Source organism: Oncorhynchus mykiss, chromosome 21 (genome assembly GCF_057628025.1).
Source record: "Oncorhynchus mykiss isolate SJ-2025 chromosome 21, ASM5762802v1, whole genome shotgun sequence".
In the NCBI taxonomy this organism is placed as follows: Eukaryota; Metazoa; Chordata; class Actinopteri; order Salmoniformes; family Salmonidae; genus Oncorhynchus; species Oncorhynchus mykiss.
Window position 1 is genome coordinate 20,875,520 of NC_143042.1, and position 21,406 is coordinate 20,896,925.

Genomic DNA, 21,406 nt, shown 5'->3' on the forward strand with positions numbered 1-21,406 from the left:
ACTCCATAAGCAGCTGTCCTTGAATGCACTCGGGAAACATGTTACAGAACTAAAATTACATCATTTAAATGATATTTTGGCATTATTGATCAAACCATTCATACCGGAGTAGTGATATAAACATTAATGGTGAGTTGTCAAGATTATAACGTGGTAGCATTAGCTAGCTAGCTTATTTGATAACAGTTTTGATTGGGTTTGGAAACCAATTCGCTAACGTTACCTAGCTAACAAGGCACAATCTAAGGTTGGAGTTTGATTCTCGACGAATAAACTTGTAAATCAGCTAGCTGAAAGCCTTCATAGACTCTTCTTACCTCAGTCAGAGGCTGTAGGATATGAGGGCTGCAGGATAAGTGGGATATGTGTGCGTTGGTTTTCGCATCACTGATTATAATATAGCTCGCCAGCTTGAAGTCGGAACAAAAATAAACGCAACATGCAACAATTTCAAAGATTTTACTGAGTTACAGTTCATATACGGAAATCAGTCAATTTAAATGAATTCATTAGGCTGTAATCTAAGGATTTCACATGATTAGGAATATAGATATGCATCTGTTGGTCACAGATCCCTTATAGAAAAGGAAGTGGATCAGAAAACCAGTCAACCAGTCGACCTTACCAAACAAAGTGGCAGGGTCAGGCTGTTGTAGTTGCAGATTGTGCCATATAGTTGACTGAACCGTTTTTTCCTCTCGTTGTTTTAGTAAGTTTTCCCAAGCTCAGTGATGTCAGCCCCTAACTCGAACCAGAGAAAAGCATGCTGGGGCGCTAGGGACGAGCTGTGGAAGTGCCTTGATGATAACCAGGACAATGCCTCCTCCTGTGAGAAGTTCCAGAAAGAGTTTGAGGCGAGCTGTCCAGCTCAGTGGGTGAGTCTCCCTGTCTGGTCTCAAGTCTAGCTTATAACCTATTTGTTATTCTATTGAAAATGACAGTCTATCATAGAGGTAGCCAGAGAGAGAGGCTAGATCTAGAATGTTTGTGGTGGTCTAATTCCCTTATTTCTGTCTTTGATGTAGCTACAGTAGTAAACTCAGTGTGGTCACCAACCCTGATCCTGCTCAAATACATCCTATCTCACATTGATCCTGACAGGTGAAACACTTCACCAAGAGGAGAGACTTTTTGAAGTACAAGGACAAGATGCAGACGGAGGGCTTTGAGCCTGCTGACGGGCCTAAAGAGTCACGGTCCTAGCCAGTAGCCACTGGTCAGAAGACTTGAGAGGAGGGCTTCCTGGGGCCTCCTGGTTGATGGACAGCAGTGGACTGTCACTGGTCACTAGAGCACAATCTTGCCATGCCTCCCCAGTGACAATAGATGCTGGAGTTCAGTGACCTAACACCTGGACACTGGGTAGATGTCAACTACGCGCCGCAGTCAGATTCTCAAGCTTCTCCTCAAGTGTGCACTTGTCTCGTTCACTCCTCGCCTCAGACTAGTAAACCGTATCTACGTCACGCATGGGACAGGTGTGTGGTGACGTAACCACGGTGAGCGCTGTGGAAAGTGCACCCCTCACAGTCACAGACATGGTTCTACAGGCTTTCTCTGTATCCCTCTCTACTCTCTCGATACAACGTCAAGGGGTTGTATGTGGTGTGACACAAATCAACTGCTCCGTGACTGATAGTCTAACCACAATCGTTCTTATTTATGCTATTGTCAGAGATAGATTCAGATATTGTTCTTTATTTATGAATAGACAGTGACGTTATGTGTGTGTGATTTGTTGTGATAAATAAAGACGAGTCAATGGTTCAGTATTATTTTGTAACAATTGTGTTTAATTTCCATGAATCTAGGCCTATTCTACGAGGTGAGTTGAATATGTGTGGAAACAACTACATTAACGTTATTCATGGAGGTTACAGTTCATTGGATTGGTTGGACACTACAAGGCACATTTATTTTTTATATATTACAAGTTGGCATGTATTTACAAAGGTTCTATATCTGTCTTCTAAAACCACATCAAAGTATGAAAACTTGTGCAACGTCGAATAAATTATAAACAGAGATGTAGGATTTAGATTGCTTGATGTGCATACATTCTGTATCGGCCTCCATTTTTCACGACGACAGTGGATAAAGTACAAAAAGGCACACGATTACATTTCAATTGGTTCAACAAAAATATAGAGCATTTCATACAAGTCATATGGTCTACGATAGAATGTACACGTTGCTCTGTAGTCCTAGGGACAGACGGCTCTCGTGATTTGGCTGTTGATTGGAGAGGCTCTTTACTCTGCAGTTTTCTCTCTGGTCTCTATTGTGTCGGTCTTGACACCCTATTCTCTATGGCTCTGGTCAATAGTCGTGCACTATATAGGGAATTTCAGCACACTTAACAGTAGGGACCCAGTATGTAACACCATTGAGACTGTATACTACTGTAAATATAGAGTATAATTCTAATTAGCAAAGTGTCATATGCATAGAAATACTGTTCATGTGGTTGTTAGTTCAACCTTTAGGAAAACGTGTGACATACAGCATGCTGTGGCTTGTAGTCATAAACCCATCTTGAATCAATGTTTTTTTTGTGGGCTATGGGATGGAGAGATTAAAAAACAATATAAAAGTAACATTTACAGCAACATACAGTAATATGGAGTAAAAGGCAATATGATACGTTGACTTGAGTTGGGAGTCTATTCCGTGCACCTCATACAGGCTACTTTGGCTGCGTTTACACAGGCAGCCCAATTCAGATATTTTGTGCAATTATTGGCAAAATATCTGATCTGATTGGTCAAAACACCAATTAGTGTAAAAAAAAAAAAACTGAATTGGGCCGCCTGTGAAAAGGCAGCCCCTGCGTCTCCTCCCTTGTGGTGCTTCTTCCACCCAGTCTTCCCCAACCTGCACGATTCTCAGATGTTACCAGCACAGTTGAAGGAATAAGCCTCAGTCCCTTTCAATTTGGCATTTACAGTAAAAGAGACGGCGAGTGTGCCTGTTTTGAGACGTCTTCTGCATTCTTTCTGCCCCCCCCCCCCCCCCCCCCTCTCTCTCTCTCTCTCTGACTGTCTGCACTCTCTCTCGCGCCCCCGCGTGGTTATAAGCTGCCAGTGAAGTTCCTGGCGATGGCCCAGTCTGGGTACTCAGTCAGGTTGAAGAGGGGCACGCCCCAGGTCATTATGGCCAGCATCACCACTAGAACACCAATCAGATTCACCCCGAATCCTGCCTTCACCTGAGACAGACGACAACAACACTGGGTAAGAAATATGTACTTGTTCTCTCACTTATTATTGAAGAGCTCCCGTATGTACCTAAGCCTAGGTGTTCTATTTAGGGTCCTGTGTTTTGTACAATCATGTGACATAGCAAGTTCTCTTATTTCTCATGTTTTTTTTTATTATTATTTTTATTAGTTATACTAGTTTGATATTGACTATGGCACTGTTGAGTAGAGCTCGCAAGTTAAGCATTTCAATGTGCTTGAGCATGTGACAATCAAACTTAACTTGCATTTATCCAGAAATGAGAATTACATCAACAATGAAAGCAATATTGTCTGAAGATGGTGCTGGACCATCTGACATCATAAGGAAAGGGGATCCGTTTGATGAAAAAGCTTTGAATAGAAGGTTCAAATCCAGGCATGTCAAATGATTGCGCAAAACACAGGGCTCTCGTTATAGTGATTGATTGCTGCTCATTAAAAGGTATTACGACTATTAAATAAATCTCTTATAATCTTGTATAATAGGACTGTTACATAAAAACGTCAGAATTGCAACAACAGCCTTTGATTCTGCTTGGCATTGTGCTGTCCCGTCCCAGTGGGGTTTGTGCTTATGTGTTTGTGTCTCACCATGTCGCTGATCTGCACATGTCCGTAACTGAACACTATGGCGTTGGGGGGGTTCCCGACAGGCAGCATGACCCCAAATGACACACACATGGTGGCGGGGATGAGTGTGTGGAGGGGGTTGATCTGCAGGGTCTCCGACTGAGAGAGGGAGACAGAGGTCAGAGGTCGCATAACTGCGTGTCACGCAAAGGAACAGGGTGTTTTCAATAATATTGACAGCGGCACCGAGAGAGGAGGGCGAGCAGATGGCTGTGTTGATGTTGTGAGAAGAGAGTAGAAGTGTGTAGGCTATTCGAGGACACTGGGAATCGAGCTGGGAAATTGAAGGATGGGGCTTAGGTTCTTCTTCACGGGCTCTCAGGGTTAGAGGGGCTAGTCAGGGAAGAGAGAATAGACGACGACTGTGGTTCTTTCTAGAGCAGAGTGTATACACACAGTGTGCTTCTTACCAGAGACGATCGAGAGGACAGGTAGAGAAGACCGACAGAGAATCACTGTTATTCTTACCAGAGCAGAGAGGATAGGTAGGAACACGGTGAGAGTGGCGGGGTTGCTGGCGAACTCTGTAACCGCGGAGACGAGCAGGCAGGCCAGCAGCGTGACCATCCACGGGGGTAGACCACTCATGGGCTCCAGCTGTCTGCCGATCCACACACTCAGCCCTGACACCTGAACACACACGCAAACACATGACCAGACACACCACACGATCAGACACACACTACGTTGAGTTGTCATTGATGTATGTAATATAGATTGTGATGCAACCTCATAGCACATACTGTAACATATATACTGTAACCCACATTGGAAGGTATCATGTTTAGGATGGCACAATTTCATGTGTACAACAGCTAAAGACCTGCATCACTATACTGAGAGATTTGTTGTTTACAAAAGGACATATTTGGGCCTTTTTGGAGCCTTTGTTCAAGTTTTTTCAAGGCCCCCATACTACACAATGAGGATGAGGAAGTGATTTGCTGTTTGGGGTAAGTTTCTCAAAAACGTGAAATAACAACAACAAAAAATGTGTCTGGAACCTTCTATAACATGCCGTTTACACAGAGATTTACACTTTTCTAAATCGAGACCAAAATGAGATGTTGACCGTTCTCCCGTGACCCAAATCATTCTCTATTGACCCAAATTAGGCAGAAAGTGTGTGATTTATAGATGTATTGTCATAACTCGCGACCCACCTCTCACATGCCTTGGGCCCACTTTGGGTTCCGAACTATAGTTTAAGAAACCGTGGTATCGTATGTTACCTTGCAGCATGAATTAGGCTGTTTGAGAAGGTTTTAATCAATCTGCCCTGTGGTGAGTAGCCTACACGTTGTTTGTACAGTATACTATTTAACCTGGTACCTTGCAGCCAGCAGCCAAGGCGTAGCCCCCTCCCACAAGGATGACGATCTCCCAGGGCATGAGATTCTGGAAGTCCTTCCATGTGATCATGGGGGCCATGGGGTCTGGGTCTCTTTCTGTGGAGCTGTCCCCTGCGGGGGTTCTGGGGGCCCGAGAGAATGGCCGACGGGCCGGGATAAGGAAGAGCAGGAAGCCCAGTAGCACAGAGACAGTGGCGTCGGTCCTGTAGCCTTTCCTGCGGAAACAAAACAACATTTAACTTTTTTTTTTTAATCGAACCTTCATTATTCAACGTTAGTCTCAATGAGATGCATTTGAAATGGCACCCTATTCCGCTAACAGTGCACCATTTTCCCCCCCTTTGATAGTGCAATACCAAAAGGTATCTACGTACTTCTCGAACAGCGACGTCCACCCGGGTACGAAGCCCGGTTCTCTGGTGAACCACAGCAGAGTCATCAGGATGAAGAACACTCCTGTCACCACCTCTGGGTAGCTACAGCCCAGAAGAAACAGCACACAGGTCAGTTTGATTGTTTTCCTTCAGCGTTTGTACCATCAATTAGTCCTCACATATGGTTACACAGCTGCTTTCTTGTCCCCAGCTGTAACTGGAAAACGAGTCTAAAAATCACCTGATGGGCCCAAGTTTTATGTACTCGTCGTGGATCTTCCTCTCTGACAGCATCTCTCTCCTCGTCTTACGCTTTTTACTCAACGAGCATGTCTCCCTGAAACTGGAGACACGCGGCAACACCGCAAGATTAATATCACAGAGATACCTGTACAATGTGTGTGTGTGCGGGTTCCTGTGTGCGTGTCTTCCTCCATTTCACATGCATGCGAGGTGCTTACTTGCAGCCGAGGAAGAGGAAGTGCAGCCAGACCCAGGTCAGCAGCAGCATGATGATCGCGATGGGGAAACTGAAGATGAACCAGGTCCCGAAGTTGATCACCTTCGCATCCGGGTAGCGACTGCAAGGGGGTGGAGAGAGAGATAATCGTTAGTGATGGGAGGAGATACAGAGAGCATGGTTAACGTTAAACCAAATGCACCACACAATCTGTAAGGGTATTGTCCTCATAGTAAACTCAGCCCCAAAAAAAGAAACGTCCCCTTTTCAGGGCCCTGTCTTTCAAGGATAATTCGTAACAATCCAAATAACTTCACAGATCTTCATTGTAAAGGGTTTAAACACTGTTTCCCATGCTTGTTCAATGAACCATAAACAATTAATGAACATGCACCTGTGGAACTGTCGTTACGACACTAACCGCTTACAGACGGTAGGCAATTAAGGTCACAGTTATGAAAACTTAGGACACTAAAGAGGCTTTTCTACGGACTCTGAAAAACACCAAAAGAAAGATGCCCAGGGTCCCTGCTCATCTGCGTGAACGTGCCTTAGGCATGCTGCAAGGAGGCATGAGGACTGCAGATGTGGCCAGGGCAATAAACTGAAATGTCCGTACTGTGAGACGCCTAAGACAGCGCAACAGGGAGACAGGGCGGACAGCTGATCGTCCTCGCAGTGGCAGACCACATGTAATCACACCTGCACAGGATCGGTACACCCGGACATCACACCTGCCGGACAGGTACAGGATGGCAACAACAACTGCCCAAGTTACACCACGAATGCACAATCCCTCCATCAGTGCTCAGACTGTCCGGAATAGGCTGAGAGAGGCTGGACTGAGGGCTTGTAGGCCTGTTGTAAGGCAGGTCCTCACCAGACATCAACGGCAACAACGCCGCCTATGGGCACAAACCCACCGTCACTGGACCAGACAGGACTGGCAAAAAGTGCTCTTCCCTGACGAGTCGCGGTTTTGTCTCACCAGGGGTGATGGTCGGATTCGCGTTTATCGTCGAAGGAATGAGCATTACACCGAGGCCTGTACTCTGGAGCAGGATCGATTTGGAGGTGGAGGGTCCGTCATGGTCTGGGGCGGTGTGTCACAGCATCATCAGACTAAGCTTGTAGCCATTGCAGACAATCTCAATGCTGTGCGTTACAGGGAAGACATCCTCCACCCTCATGTGGTACCCTTCCTGCAGGTTCATCCTGACATGACCCTCCAGCATGACAATGCCACCAGCCATACTGCTCGTTCTGTGCGTGATTTCCTGCAAGACAGGAATGTCAGTGTTCTGCCATGGCCAGCGAAGAGCCCGGATCTCAATCCCATTGAGCACGTCTGGAACCTGTTGAATCGGAGGGTGAGGGCTAGTGCCATTCCCCCCAGAAATGTCCGGGAACTTGCAGGTTCCTTGGTGGAAGAGTGGGGTAACATCTCACAGCAAGAACGGGCAAATCTGGTGCAGTCTAAGAGGAGGAGATGCACCGCAGTTCTTAATGCAGCTGGTGGCCCCACCAGATACTGACTGTTACTTTTGATTTTGACCCCCTCCTTTGTTCAGGGACACATTATTCCATTTCTGTTAGTCACATGTCTGTGGAACTTGTTCAGTTTATGTCTCAGTTGTTGAATCTTGTCATGTTCATACAAATATTTACACATGTTAAGTTTGCTGAAAATAAACGCAGTTGACAGTGAGAGGACGTTTTTTTTGTTGTTGCTGAGTTTATAACACCAGCAATCACCAAGAGGCTCAGAATCTGACCTTTTGGTGTCATGTCTACGGTGTTGGACGACACGTTGCAGGGTAATCTCTCATGGACAGACTAAATGGATGCGATGACTAGAGAGCAACAGTTGTCCCGGTGCTTTGTTTTTCCGGCACTGGTTATTTAGACGTATCAGGGTTGGGGGAAGGTGCTTAAAGTGGCTCGTTAGCATCTTATCTCTACCATCTCCCCCAGAACCCAACAGAGCATCTGATGGAATTACGGGAGATAGTAGTTCTGGGTTAAGACCCACTGGGGATACCCTCAGTATCACAAGTCATTACAGACTCAGGGAGGGGCCATTACTACAACCTTAGAACCAGCAGAAACGAACCATGAACCCTTTTATTTTGATCATGATCAGAACATGACGTCTGTAAGACCTCTGCAGGTCATTGACCACACAATGAATAAGTTCAGATTTTTCTATTTTCTGACTCTATGGCCTATGTGGAAGGATATCTAGTAGTTGTCAATACTGGGCAGTGATATGGTAATATCTCTGTTTGCTGAAAGACAAGCTGACTCGCTGCTTCTTCTTCGTATACTTGCTCTGCTGTTCGATATCTGCCCGGTAAAAGACTGAACACATGGATATTCTGACAATTCCAACAGATAAAACTGTTAAATCAATCAATGAATTGCTGTTCATTGCTGTTCCATCCACTCAGTCAGCCATATGAAGGGTCTATGCAAACACCCCCCCCCCCCCCCCACCCCTCCTCACCCTACTGTCTGCGGTCAAGGTTTATTGAGGGCTTTCATTCCTTTTTCCATGTGGAAGTACCGGCCAAGGTCCTGCTTGCGCATACACAGAGTCAGATGAACTCGTAGATCTCAATGTTATGTCTCTGTGTGCAGACAGAAAAATGGTATTCATGAGTTCATCTGACTCTGGGGAAGTAGATAGGGGGCTTCCTTGACAAAATCCAGAAGTATCCCTTTAATGATTGATGTTGATGGAATCTTTTGGAATTTGCTATTAGATGCAAGGCAGATTATATTGAGTATCATTCATTATTTGTATTGCCACCTCCAACTGTCAATATAATATATGCCATTTAGCAGACTGCTTTGACAAAACCTGCATACCAGTGTTTAGAGGATGGGTCTGTTGTTGTGAACATTACTCACTGTTGGAACGCAGTAGCAGGATAAAAATGCCTACAGGGTTAGGTTTACGGTTCTGGTTTCACTAGTGTGGACCTGTTAAAGCTACTCAGACAATAAATCCTCTTTTGGGGATCACCAGCAAACCCCCTGACTCACAGAGCTGTCCTTCACCAACCTGAGCCCCAGTTTGACAGAGCTACACGTGAAGGAGCTACATACTACTGACGCATATTATAGTTGCACTGGGGAGGGAGGGAGGAAAGGAGGGGGATAAAGAGGGAGAGAAGGAAGACTGATATGGACACAGTCAGATTTACCTTTTGTCCAACAAACTTTAAGATGAAAAGAGGCCATTTTCTCTGGCTTAGCCTAGCTGATTTATTAAAGTGCCCAGGAAATCCGCTTTGTGGGATTGTTGAGAGGGTTTACACCAATCCTTCAATCCCAGGCCTCTTTGTCCTATTGTTTCCTCTGGACCTAGGTCACGGAGTTAAACATGACATATCGCATCATTCAATGTTCCCTCTAAACTGCGAGCCCTTCCTCCAGGACAGCCGCGCAGAATAAATGCCGTGCCGCGCAGAGACGCAGAATATTGAGATTCACTGATTTCGCCCCATTAGTTTGCACTATATAGATCAACTTTTTTTTCTGTGTTCGAATCAACATTATAAGCAGGCCTTTTTCAATGCAACAAAACACATCTGGCTTTGCGAGATTGAGTCTGTGATTTTGTTGTAGGCAGAGCCAGAGCGCAACAGAGTAGAATTCCACTGGCGGGGGTTGCCCACCAGCGGTCTTTGAATCGCTCGCGCTTTTCAGATCAGAGCCCGCGAGTGTGCGCATTTGTTAATATTCTTAGAGGGTTATTAGCCCAGTTATAGATAAGTATAGGTTAGCAATGGGGAGTTACTTCTTACTACTGGAGCACAAAATGTGTAGGCTACATTTTAAGCGGTCTTTAAAAAGCGTCTTAATGTCTTAATTAAAGGGGCAGTGTTGTATTTTGAGATAGATTTGAATATGCAAATAAGCCAATAGCAGAGGTAACCTACATCGTCTCATTCTCTGCATAGTAATAATAATTCATGTTATTTTGTAAAGTGGTTTCTTGCGTCATACAACACAATACAATGCAATTGACAGTCAGCTATTTGGCCCATGGTGTTACAGACCAAGTAAAAAATAATTAATGTCAAGCCCTTCATAATGTCAAAAAAGTTTTTAAAAGTCTCATGCAATGTATGCCTGCACTGAGCACCACATATTAGGCTACATGTAGGCTATATCATAGAAATCAAAAGCTATTTCCATGTGAAAATGTTACGGAATTTGTTGGTAGGCCTACAATGTGCTCAAGTGGCCAGAATAGCCTATTGGCTACTGTCTAAAACGGTAAGGTTACTGCCTCAGTATTCATTGTAAACGTGCGCCGGAAGTTGCACAAAATTCTCACTATGTTCAAGTTTCCACTCACAAGAATTCAGTGCCAACCAAAATTTGAGGGAAAATTGGTATCATTCATCTGATCAACTCTCTTTATCTATCCACTTAAGTTTCACTGAGACAGAAATGACAGATTGTTATTTGGCTGATATGGTCAGGGCATGGGGGTATTAGTCAGGTATTGTATCTAGTAGTGAGAAATGTGTGGTATTGTATTTTGTTGATAATAATAGACCAGGTGTAACCAGTGTGAAATGGCTAGCTAGTTAGCGGTGCACACGGGTAGTGTTTCAATCGGTGACGTAATTTGCTCTGAGAGTTTGAAAGTTGTTTCCCTTGCTGTGCAAGGGCTGTGGCTTTTGTGGAGCGATAGATAACGATGCTTCGTGGGTGCCTGTTGCCGATGTGTTCAGAGGGTCCCTAGTTTGAACCCAGGTTGGCAATACTGTTACACAAAAGACATTTGGCTGATAGTGTATTGAAAGGCCATGGGGTATTTTGGGTATTGTACCTATTGAATTGCATTGGGGGTAGTGTATGGTATTGTACCTATTGAACTACATTGGGGATAGTGTATGGTATTGTACCTATTGAATTGCATTGGGGATAGTGTATGGTATTGTACCTATTGAACTGCATTGGGGATAGTGTATGGTATTGTACCTATTGAACTGCATTGGGGGTAGTGTATGGTATTGTACCTATTGAACTGCATTGGGGTTAGTGTATGGTATTGTACCTATTGAATTGCATTGGGGGTAGTGTATGGTATTGTACCTATTGAACTACATTGGGGATAGTGTATGGTATTGTACCTATTGAACTGCATTGGGGATAGTGTATGGTATTGTACCTATTGAACTGCATTGGGGTTAGTGTATGGTATTGTACCTATTGAATTGCATTGGGGGTAGTGTATGGTATTGTACCTATTGAACTACATTGGGGATAGTGTATGGTATTGTACCTATTGAACTGCATTGGGGGTAGTGTATGGTATTGTACCTATTGAATTGCATTGGGGGTAGTGTATGGTATTGTACCTATTGAACTACATTGGGGATAGTGTATGGTATTGTACCTATTGAACTGCATTGGGGTTAGTGTATGGTATTGTACCTATTGAATTGCATTGGGGATAGTGTATGGTATTGTACCTATTGAACTGCATTGGGGTTAGTGTATGGTATTGTACCTATTGAATTGCATTGGGGGTAGTGTATGGTATTGTACCTATTGAACTACATTGGGGATAGTGTATGGTATTGTACCTATTGAACTGCATTGGGGGTAGTGTATGGTATTGTACCTATTGAATTGCATTGGGGGTAGTGTATGGTATTGTACCTATTGAACTTCATTGGGGGTAGTGTATGGTATTGTACCTATTGAATTGCATTGGGGGTAGTGTATGGTATTGTACCTATTGAACTGCATTGGGGATAGTGTATGGTATTGTACCTATTGAATTGCATTGGGGGTAGTGTATGGTATTGTACCTATTGAATTGCATTGGGGGTAGTGTATGGTATTGTACCTATTGAACTGCATTGGGGATAGTCTATGGTATTGTACCTATTAAACTGCATTGGGGGTAATGTATGGTATTGTACCTATTGAACTGCATTCAATGCAGTGTATGGTAATGTAGCTTACTTGTTGAACTGTTCGGCGAAGATAAGGTTGGTGGAGGTGCCGGTGATGGTGATGAGGCCTCCGATGGTGGCTGCATACGTGATGCTGAGAGAGAGACATTTACAGATCATATGATCTCTCTTGGTGGGGTAGCGAGAGTTCTTGCTCTCCTTCTCCTTCTTGGGCTCTGGGATGCTGATCGCTGTCTGGAACAGAGAGAGGAACAAGTATAGTGAGTCACTGTTTGTGGGAAATATATATATATATATAACATACATATATATTTTGTACACAATAAGGAAAATAAATGATGGGACAACATCTAAATATATAGCTCCCAGCGTTGGTCAAAGCTCAGAACGCTTATATTCTTGATTTGACTGAGTTTTCATTGAGCCTGCTTCTTTGCAAATGAGTGGAATCATGAACGGTGGTTTGTTTGTTGTGTTCCCATTTGTCCTCTGGATTTGCTTCTTGGATTTGCCTTTTTTTTAGCAGCTCATTGACCACTCTTTCAAACGACTAACTCCGCCCTCTCACGGCACAGACCGAGGGCCTGAGACGTGAAACGAACTACCCCAGCTCGGAGTCGGCTCACTAGAGAAGTAGGCAAAACTGTAGACGCTGCTGACAGTGTGTTTGCGAGATGCCGGTCAAAAGGCAGTTTTAAAATCGTCCTGCGACTCCTTCCGTGTCTACGGACATCCCCAAAGAAACAAAAAACGACTTTCTGAGAATAAGTGCACAACTGGTAGTCGCTTATATAGCTATGTAGATCAGTGGATGCTGCTGAGGGGAGGACGGCTCATAATAATGGCTGGAACGGAGCGAATGGAATGGCATCAAACACATTGTCATTGCTATCAGGGATCCTTGGTACGTCCATACGCCTAAACCTAACCTTAACCCCTACCTAACCTTAACCCTTACCGTAACCATTTTAAGTGTCAACTTCAATGGGGTAGGGACGTCCCAAGGATACTAACTTCTCATAAAATCCTTGCTTTACAGAGTGTAGGCTACTAAAATAGCCAGTGATGTGGCTGTTGATAATTTACTTCCTTTCAGGGGTATAACATTACAATTGTTATGTGTTTGTAGATTGATTGAGGTGATAATGGCCGGGGTCATTTTTGCTTGTTTATTCTGTTTTCCAAACTAGCAATAAATGAGCTTCAACTTTTTAATTTTTTTTATGTTGGGAGGAGGGGTTAAGACCCACCTTTCCGGACCTAACTAAAACTCAAACCCTGGTTGGGGCACTGTGTGTAGTGAGTGTGTCTACTGACCGATGGCAGGTGTCCGTTGGTCTGTTTTAGGGACAACTGGCCCAGACTGGTCTTACTGGCCTTCCTCCCAGTCCCGTTAGTCTCCACAGTCGGCAACTGAGAGAACAAAACACACAATTGAGAATTAACGTAGAGGTTAAAGACAGATGTCCTTACACAGATTTACAAAAGGTTTTATATTCTCACCTCAGTCAGAGTGCAGAGCTCCTGCTTCATACAGCTGTGGATAAAACACAACAGGTTCATAATTGACAACACTGGAGTTGTTTTCATGATGTGGACTGCAAACCTGTATTGGATGTGATTCTTCAGTGATTGTCTCAAAAGCTCCCCAGGTCTTACCTGTCTCTGCGATACAGACGCTCGAGTTGGTTCTGTTCCAGATTCTCTTCCCTGTCTGCAAAGGAGCAAAACAAAACCATTTAAGATCACAGTTATGCACAATTCACCATGTCACTGAGATGTTTTACTGCAGGCAGTGAGGGGAAAGCCATACCGCTGAGGCAGCCGTCCTCGGTGGCCTCAACGGTTTCGGAGTCTTCCTGGGTGTCGGCCACGCCGGTGCTGATGAGCTGCTGCAGGACGGCCTCAGCGATGGGCATCACCATGGCAGTAGTGGAGGTGTTACTGAGCCACATGGACAGGAAGACCGTACAGCACATGAAACCCAGCACCAACCTGAGAATACACACAAGGAGAGAGAAGGTGTGTGTGTGTGTGTGTGTGTGTGTGTGTGTACACACTTGATTTATATATGTTTGTGTGCGTTTGTGGTAGCTGCGTACTTACATGCCAGGCTTGGCTCCGGCAATCATGACCATGCGTAAAGCGATGCGTTTGTGGAGGTTCCATTTCTCTATGGAGGCCGCCAGACAGATCACCCCCATCAGCAGCAGAGTGGTGTCCTTACAGTACTCTGCAGCGACCTGTACCAAAGACAACCACACAGTATTTATAGCACTCTATACACACAAATACACTCGATCCTTACATGTGACTCGCGCGCACACCTGGATTCGACCGAGAAATTCTCAAAATTTTTGGAACATATTTTTTTACTTTGACCTCTTCTGTGTTAATGTTTGCCGATAAGCATGAATTGATGTAGTTGTACTCCAGGATGGGCTCAGATGGATCAGTTGGGTCAACATGTCTGAGCTTTGCTCATTTCCAAACATTTGCGATTGGAGGCATACAAACTAAAATGAGACCCAACAATCGAAGTGAGAGGGCAGGGGAAGGTTTTACGCGTAACACCTTCCTGTTTGTGCCAGGTTAAAACTGAGGTAAAGCAATCCCATTGGTGAGGTGAGATGTGAGAGAGCAGCACTAAGTACAGTACACAAGTCTAGTCATCAGAGCAAAGAGTTGCATTAAAAACGTGGATATTTACCAAACACGATTACAAGAGCTTATAATAACACTAACAGCCTGCTTTGGCAGGTTTTGTCCATGCGATCAGATCACATGAGCGACTCAGTGGTTCTTTTTTATGTAACACTGATATAGTGAGGAGAGGGAACCATTAATGGTGGTCATTGGGAGCACTTGGGGCTGGTTAAATGACAGACCATTTCCTGTCCAGCAAGGGGTTAATGGGTTACTCTGATCAGTACATAAGGTCATCATCTCAGTGCTAAGTGCTTCACTGGAGACGACCCGAGAGGATCTGACTAGAATGCTTCCTGTATTATATTAGACGTTAGCATACAGATACCTCGTGATAACCTGACATCATCAGATCACCAGTTATCAGAAAGAGTGAGTCACTCACATGTTGACATGGGTCTGTGACATCATTACCGTCTCTTCACAAAACGAGAGGAGGTGAACGGTCAGACGAGGGGTAACTTTTAAGACTTAATAAAGTGTTTATAAAGGCTTCATTAAGTGCTGTACAAGGTCATTGTCTGTGGTTGTTAGTTCACACATGAGGCTACATTTGTTAGCGAGTGTAAACCAGGTGTCAACAACAATGCTGAGTGTTTTGTTTGTTTCCTCAGAATGGGATTGGGTCAACCTACTTCCCTTTTCAGTCATCACAGAGGCATTACAAAGCAATGGGACGGGACTTCTCAGGTTCTTCCTAGAAAGCATCCATCCATACGCTACTCCACATATGTAACAGTATCGAGTGTGTTATTTAGAGCGACCAGGAAGGGGCGTACATGTTAGAGTATACCTCCTTAGAGGCCCCAAGTATCCAGGGCAGCTTACTGTACATACACAAGGAGTATGGTAAATACTGTAAATGCTTAGAGATCCGATTTTACACTAAGAGAAGTGTTAATTTGGCAGTAGTGGGAGTCAGGTGCTCAGATGACCGTATTTACAGTTGAACAAGAATTATGTGAAAGGAATATTTTGGGTTTGAATGTACGTTTGTGTGTTTGTACACTGAACAAAAATATAAACGCAACATGTAAAGTGTTGGTCCCATGTTTCATGACCTGAAATAAAAGATCCCAGAAATGTTCCACATGCACGTAATGCTTATTTCTCTAAAAATGTTTTGTTTAAAATTTGTTTTACAACCCTGTTAGTGAGCATTTCTCCTTTGCCAAAATAATCCATCCACCTGACAGGTGTTGCATATTAAGAAGCTGATTAAACAGCATGTTCATTACATAGGTGCACCTTGTGCTGGGTACAATAATAGGCCACACTAAAATGTGGTGGCGGTGGGGTTATGGTATGGGCAGGCATAAGCTATGGAGAAACGAACACAACTACATTTTATCTATTGCAATTTGAATGCACAAAGATACTCTGACGAGATCCTTAGGCCCATTGTCGTGCCATTCATCCGCCTCCATCACCTCATGTTTCAGCATGATAATGCACTGCCCCATGTTTCAAGGATCTGTGCACAATGTCACCCATTGAGTGTGTTTGGGATGCTTTGAATCAATGTGTGCAACAGCGTGTTCCAGTTCCCGACAATATACAGCAACTTCACACAGCCATTGAAGAGGAATGGGACAACATTCCACAGGCCACAGTCAACAGCCTGATCAACTCTATGTGAAGGAGATGTGTCGCGCTGCATGAGGCAAATACACCAGATACTGTGACTGGTTTTCTGATCCACGCCCATACATTGTTTTTTAAGGTATCTGTGTCCAAGTCATGTGAAATCCATAGATTAGGGCCTAATTAATATATTTCGATGGACTGACTTCTTTATGTGAACTGTAACTCAGTCAAATATTTTAAATTGCTGCATGTTGTGTTTCTACTTTTGTTTTGTGTGTGTGTGCGTGTGTGTGCGCGCTCTTGGTCCTCAGTACCCTTAGCAGAGAGCGGGAGAAAGAGAGAGGAGAGTGATAGTTTACTGACCTCGCTGGACTTGAGCACTCCGAACAGCGGGTATAGGAAGGCTGGTACGAGGGCAGCAGCTCCCAGGGGTACAGCCTCTGACACCCAGTACACTGCTGTCACTATCAACACGTACGCACAGCAGGCCTCCTACAGGGGACAGAGACACAAGGGGGTTGAGACATAGGGAAGAGACAAGAGATTGGGCTTTCATGCAACAATGCAGTTTGCCAAGGTCCAAACCTTCTACATGTATGCCTGTATCGTATTTTCGAACGTTGCTTATCATGAAAGTACGGTCAATTATTGAGTATATGTCAGTGTTGAACTTCGTGATTCTGGTGAAACAAACTCATTGCTAGGTCCCCCGTATTGTCAGGGTTCATTTGTCTGAGTTTATTCCACTAGGGTTTATTGGAGTGCAACAATGCTGTTCACTGAAAGAAATTGATTTAGATTTTTGATGAGATTTTTTAGGATCCCCATGACCCGACACCAATGGGGACAGCTAGACTTACTGGGGTACAGCATATAACGAAAAAGACATTACAGACAAAAAAACTTTACAATTGACAGACATTTAAAAACATGAACATGTCGAGTGTGTGTGCATCTATCGGTTACAAAGTTCCCCTTGAGAACAAACCCACTGTGTTCGTTAGTCACATTTCAACACCATTTATTTGCCACGGAAACAATGGAGAATGTGCTCAGTTTGTGAAGGAGCCAATCCAAATTCCAATCTAATAGTTTAATCAAAATGGGATTTGTTAAGTCATTCATTTACACGTACCTGTTTAACCTTTTCGTTTTCTCGGAAACTCGAGGCAGCTTTTCATCAAAATAGATGTTTAACTGAATTAATTTTTTTAGAGAACGACCGAGTCAAGTTTTTTTAGACACTGAGCTCGTCAAATCGATGAATATCTTGGATCTTCTCCATTAGTGAGCTGTGCATATCTATCTCACCACATTGAATGATCCTTTGTTACCACAGGCCCAGGTAGAGGGGTGAGGACGCCTTCAGAACTCTCCCTTCTCATAAAACGTGTCCTACACGTGATGTGTGTCAGGCACTTGTCTGACCAGTGTATCGTGTAATTCCTGGTGGACTACAGGTTGTCTGGAGAGTGAGGTGAGGGGTCTGGCAATACATCAGCTATACACACACACGCACATACATGCATGCACACCGTCAGACTGTCCAGCAATGCACGCACGCACGCTGGTAGTGTAACCTCTCATTGAAAACAATGTTGAACATTGTCGTGTATCACACAGAGACTATTTGGCCTCTCCATTGGTGCCTTTAAGGCAGGCAGCCACCAACCCTGGCCACGAGCACCTGGCCGGGCACGTTCTCCACATGTTCCCCACTGGACATGCCCCGTCCTGACCACCCCACCACAGGTGGGAACACAACACCTCCTTTCTGTGATCTAGATAAATATACAGGCTGTTACACACAGAGTAATAATCTAATTTGGCCACAGGGAAAATGTCCCCAGGTTTTGCCCCAGGAAACTGAGGTGATCTGACTATCTCCCAGTAGTTAGTGTTTGTCAGATACGGGATGTGAAGTCAGATCTCGGTCATTCAGGAGACTGGGGACAGAGACAATCAGAGATCCTAAGAGGTTATTGATCTGAGGTTGTCACACAGTAGAGAACTGTCATGGAATGAATGGACTTTCAATTAATCAATAAAATCATTTTTTTCAGTTTCATCAGAGAACTGGGTTTATTGAGGCAATCATGGGTTATTTCTTACTTACTGACAGGTTTCATTCAGTTAGGTCGTAGGGACATTTTCAAAATGGTTTAATTGATCAATTTGTTTCTCCAATCTACCATGTGTATGGATGGACTGTATGATATTTCACTGCAATGAGCAAGCGCTTCTCAAGAGGTCAAAGGTGACTCAGCAGACGGTTTCCATCCACATCTGGAGGTAGCATGGTCATGTGAGTTCTTAGAGTGAGAATTACGGAGGGAAGTTCACGTTCACCTTTCAGACCATGACTCGACATAACCCTTAAGTGTGTGATGTGATCAATTAAAGAAGATGGCTTTTCGTTGTTATCTCTTCATCAAGGCCAAAGGCTTTCATAAAGATAAGTCATCTGGATAACCGTTCATCAGTGTTGACGGTGCGATTTTCAGATGGATTACTGTAAGAATGGATTCACTCATCAGTTCAATCCCCCTTATCTTCCTCTAGAGAAACAATGGTGATTAAATGGAAACACTGGTTTGGATTTCTTCATGTGAGCTCTACTGATAATCTCTGAACACAAGTTAGTCTGCTCATTGGACAGACATTATGGCTCCTGACTCAAACCCCAAGGAGCTGAGTTCATCCTGCTATCAGAGATACGGAGGATCCCTAACCTTAACCTTGCCTGAGACCAGGGGCCTGTACTCATAAAGCGTCTCAGGCTAGGAGTGCTGATCTAGGATCAGTTCAGCGATTTAGATCATAATGAATAAGGACTCTGAAGACTAGGCTTTAGTTCAGTGGGCTAACACAGTCTCGGAGTAAGAAGCGCGGGTTTGAACCCAGAGAGGCACATTAGTACAATTCTCTCAGGCTGACACAGGAGAACAGAGCATGAGGGGTTCTGTAGCTGCAGCTGGCCACATGCTCCATTGTTATGTCCCTCTCTGAACTCGACAAATTCTGTAATTGATGAGAGAGGGCATTCTGGAACCACAGGTGGTTCAACACAAACAGAACGAACAGATCCTTCCCCACATAGCTGAGCTGAGTTATATAACCTAATAGCTTGGCACAGATTCACTTTCTCCCTGTCGCCTGTGGTGCCAACCGCTGTACAACAATGCACCCTACTGTGAAGTGTAAACACCCGGAATGGTGCACTTTACGCACAGACGCCAAGCGCATGTCAAAATGCGTAAAACAAGTTTCCATTAGCAAAGCATGATTGGAATATGATGTAAATCGAAATATTTGTACTGTGGTTATGTATTATGGCTAAATATAATCATAAAGACACTGACAGCTGTTTTCATCCCCAATTTTATTCTGCTTCATATACTTTAGGCTAACTCGGCAGAACAATGCAGACAGCCTACCCATGCGCAATATTAGTCATGCTCGTGACATGTTATGATGAATTCGGGTACTCACGCTGGTGGGGTGGATGAGGGGCAGCGGCAGCAGCGACAGCGGGATCAGCACCACCAGGATCAGCTTGCGTGCTCTCCATAGCTTCTTGATAAGGTCCATCCTTGCGGCGGCCTCCAGCCTCATTGGGGACTGCTCGCCTGGGTTCGGTCTCAGCGCAGAGAAGCTGGCTTGTTGGTCCCTTTTAACTGGTTATTTGGCGTGACATGAAGTCTTAGTGAAAGTAAAATAAAAATCCCTTTAAATGTCTCCTTCTGGAGTGAAAACTGGAGTTTCTATTTGCAGGTTCTGCTTGTTTAGTTCTGGTGGCGATGTACTGCAGTCTACAGCGCACAGTCCTTCGTCTGAAAACTGCTCTTTGGACAACCTCACCTCCGTACTTGACCTGCAGGCAACCCCCACCTCTGAGTTCAGTTAGGAGTTCTACAAGTGAAACAAATAGTTTCCTGACTTCTTTTTTTCAATGCTGCCTGCCTACTTATTCTTATCTGAATACCAGATAAGGTCTCTTCTTCGGGGCTCCCTTGCAAAGGAAACCTTGGTCTCAACGGGGCTCCCTGCTCAAATAAAGGTTCGATAAAGTGTTGTAAAATGCTGATGTTTGAGATAGACCAGGAGGCACAACTGTATATAGGCTACTGTGAGTGTAATAAATGTCTATATAAAGAGGTTCTCAGCACCATGACTTTTCATAACTTGTCACAAGTATGCTAATTTCCTCAACCTCATCCTTCACTCCGCCTCAATGGTCTCTAAACCAATCCGCTTTGAGTAATTACTTCGTCATGAGTTTGCAGCATGGTGTGCAGAAAAGCCTTTTACGTTGTTTTAGTGCGTGGAACGTGTAATAGTATTGCAGTCATGTATACCATTGGTAATCAAGATCCCAATAACTGATCTTATGATATAACATTTGCTACCCGGACTATTTACATTGGCCTCCTTTAGTATTTATTTATCTTGTTTATTTTTGCACTTACTTACTTGCACTGGCTCTATGCATGCTCGCTAGACTCTACCCACACACTCACACATACTACACTGATACTCCACACCTACACACACAAACACTAACACATTAACACACTTTCACATACATGGTTGCTGCTCTGTTCATTATATGTCCTGATTGCCTAGTCACTTTTACCCCTACCCACTTGTACATTCTGTATTCAATTTGATTTGATTTGTAAAGGGGGGGGGGGGGGGGTGGGGGATAGTTTTGAGTGCTATATAAATTATAGTGCTGGTATGAACATATTATTGAATGTCACAGCTCGTTGTTCCATATACACCAGTTTTGATCCAGACACAGTGTGTCTTTGGTCCCTAGTACACCATGGACTGATACCCCACCAGTCAGAGTGAAGCACAGTCCTTGCCTGCCCTCAGGTGGTATTTGTCTGTACAGTAAGTGCTAAATCGAAGTTCCCACATCTGAGTGGAGGGTTGTGGAACTGAAGAGCTACACCATATTTACACGCCCATCTTCCCTTATCTGTTCACACAAAGCTTTCCTCTGTCCTGTGAAACTGTGAACGTGTCAACGTTCAGCTGGCTGTCACATTTCTCATCACTATGCAGCTGAATAGCCTGGCTGTTTAAAAAGTTATAAAATAGCT

The 21,406-nt window shown here is 44.2% G+C and overlaps 2 protein-coding genes across 2 annotated transcripts; one reads left to right on the forward strand and one right to left on the reverse strand.

Annotated features, from left to right (window-relative positions):
• cin (Molybdenum cofactor synthesis protein cinnamon) lies at positions 1–1,736 on the forward strand. The gene is given in 3 exon segments (NM_001160580.1): positions 1–129; positions 711–875; positions 1,102–1,736. Coding segments are annotated over 2 exon segments (246 nt in total). The 5' UTR covers positions 1–129; positions 711–731; the 3' UTR covers positions 1,204–1,736.
• A 36-nt stretch (positions 1,737–1,772) lies between these two features.
• Positions 1,773–20,482, reverse strand: LOC110501058 (solute carrier family 13 member 4). The gene is made up of 15 exons (XM_036957595.2): positions 19,788–20,482; positions 16,659–16,787; positions 14,109–14,245; positions 13,816–13,997; positions 13,662–13,716; positions 13,506–13,539; positions 13,320–13,415; positions 12,052–12,236; positions 6,059–6,178; positions 5,839–5,940; positions 5,598–5,699; positions 5,204–5,438; positions 4,340–4,501; positions 3,833–3,970; positions 1,773–3,208 (listed from the first exon to the last, which is right to left on the reverse strand). The coding sequence occupies exons 1-15, from the start codon at positions 19,908–19,910 to the stop codon at positions 3,071–3,073; spliced, it is 1,938 nt and encodes a 645-aa protein (XP_036813490.1). The 5' UTR covers positions 19,911–20,482; the 3' UTR covers positions 1,773–3,070.
• Between the last annotated feature and the right edge of the window lie 924 nt (positions 20,483–21,406).

Coding starts and splice junctions, on each gene's coding strand:
- LOC110501058 (XM_036957595.2), bottom strand. CDS start 19,910: ATGAGGCTGGAGGCCGCCGCAAGGATGGACCTTATCAAGAAGCTATGG. Junction 13,998..14,108: donor GCCGGAGCCAAGCCTGGCAT/GTAAGTACGCAG, acceptor GTGTATTCTCAG/GTTGGTGCTGGGTTTCATGT. Junction 5,941..6,058: donor TTCCTCTTCCTCGGCTGCAA/GTAAGCACCTCG, acceptor GCGTGTCTCCAG/TTTCAGGGAGACATGCTCGT.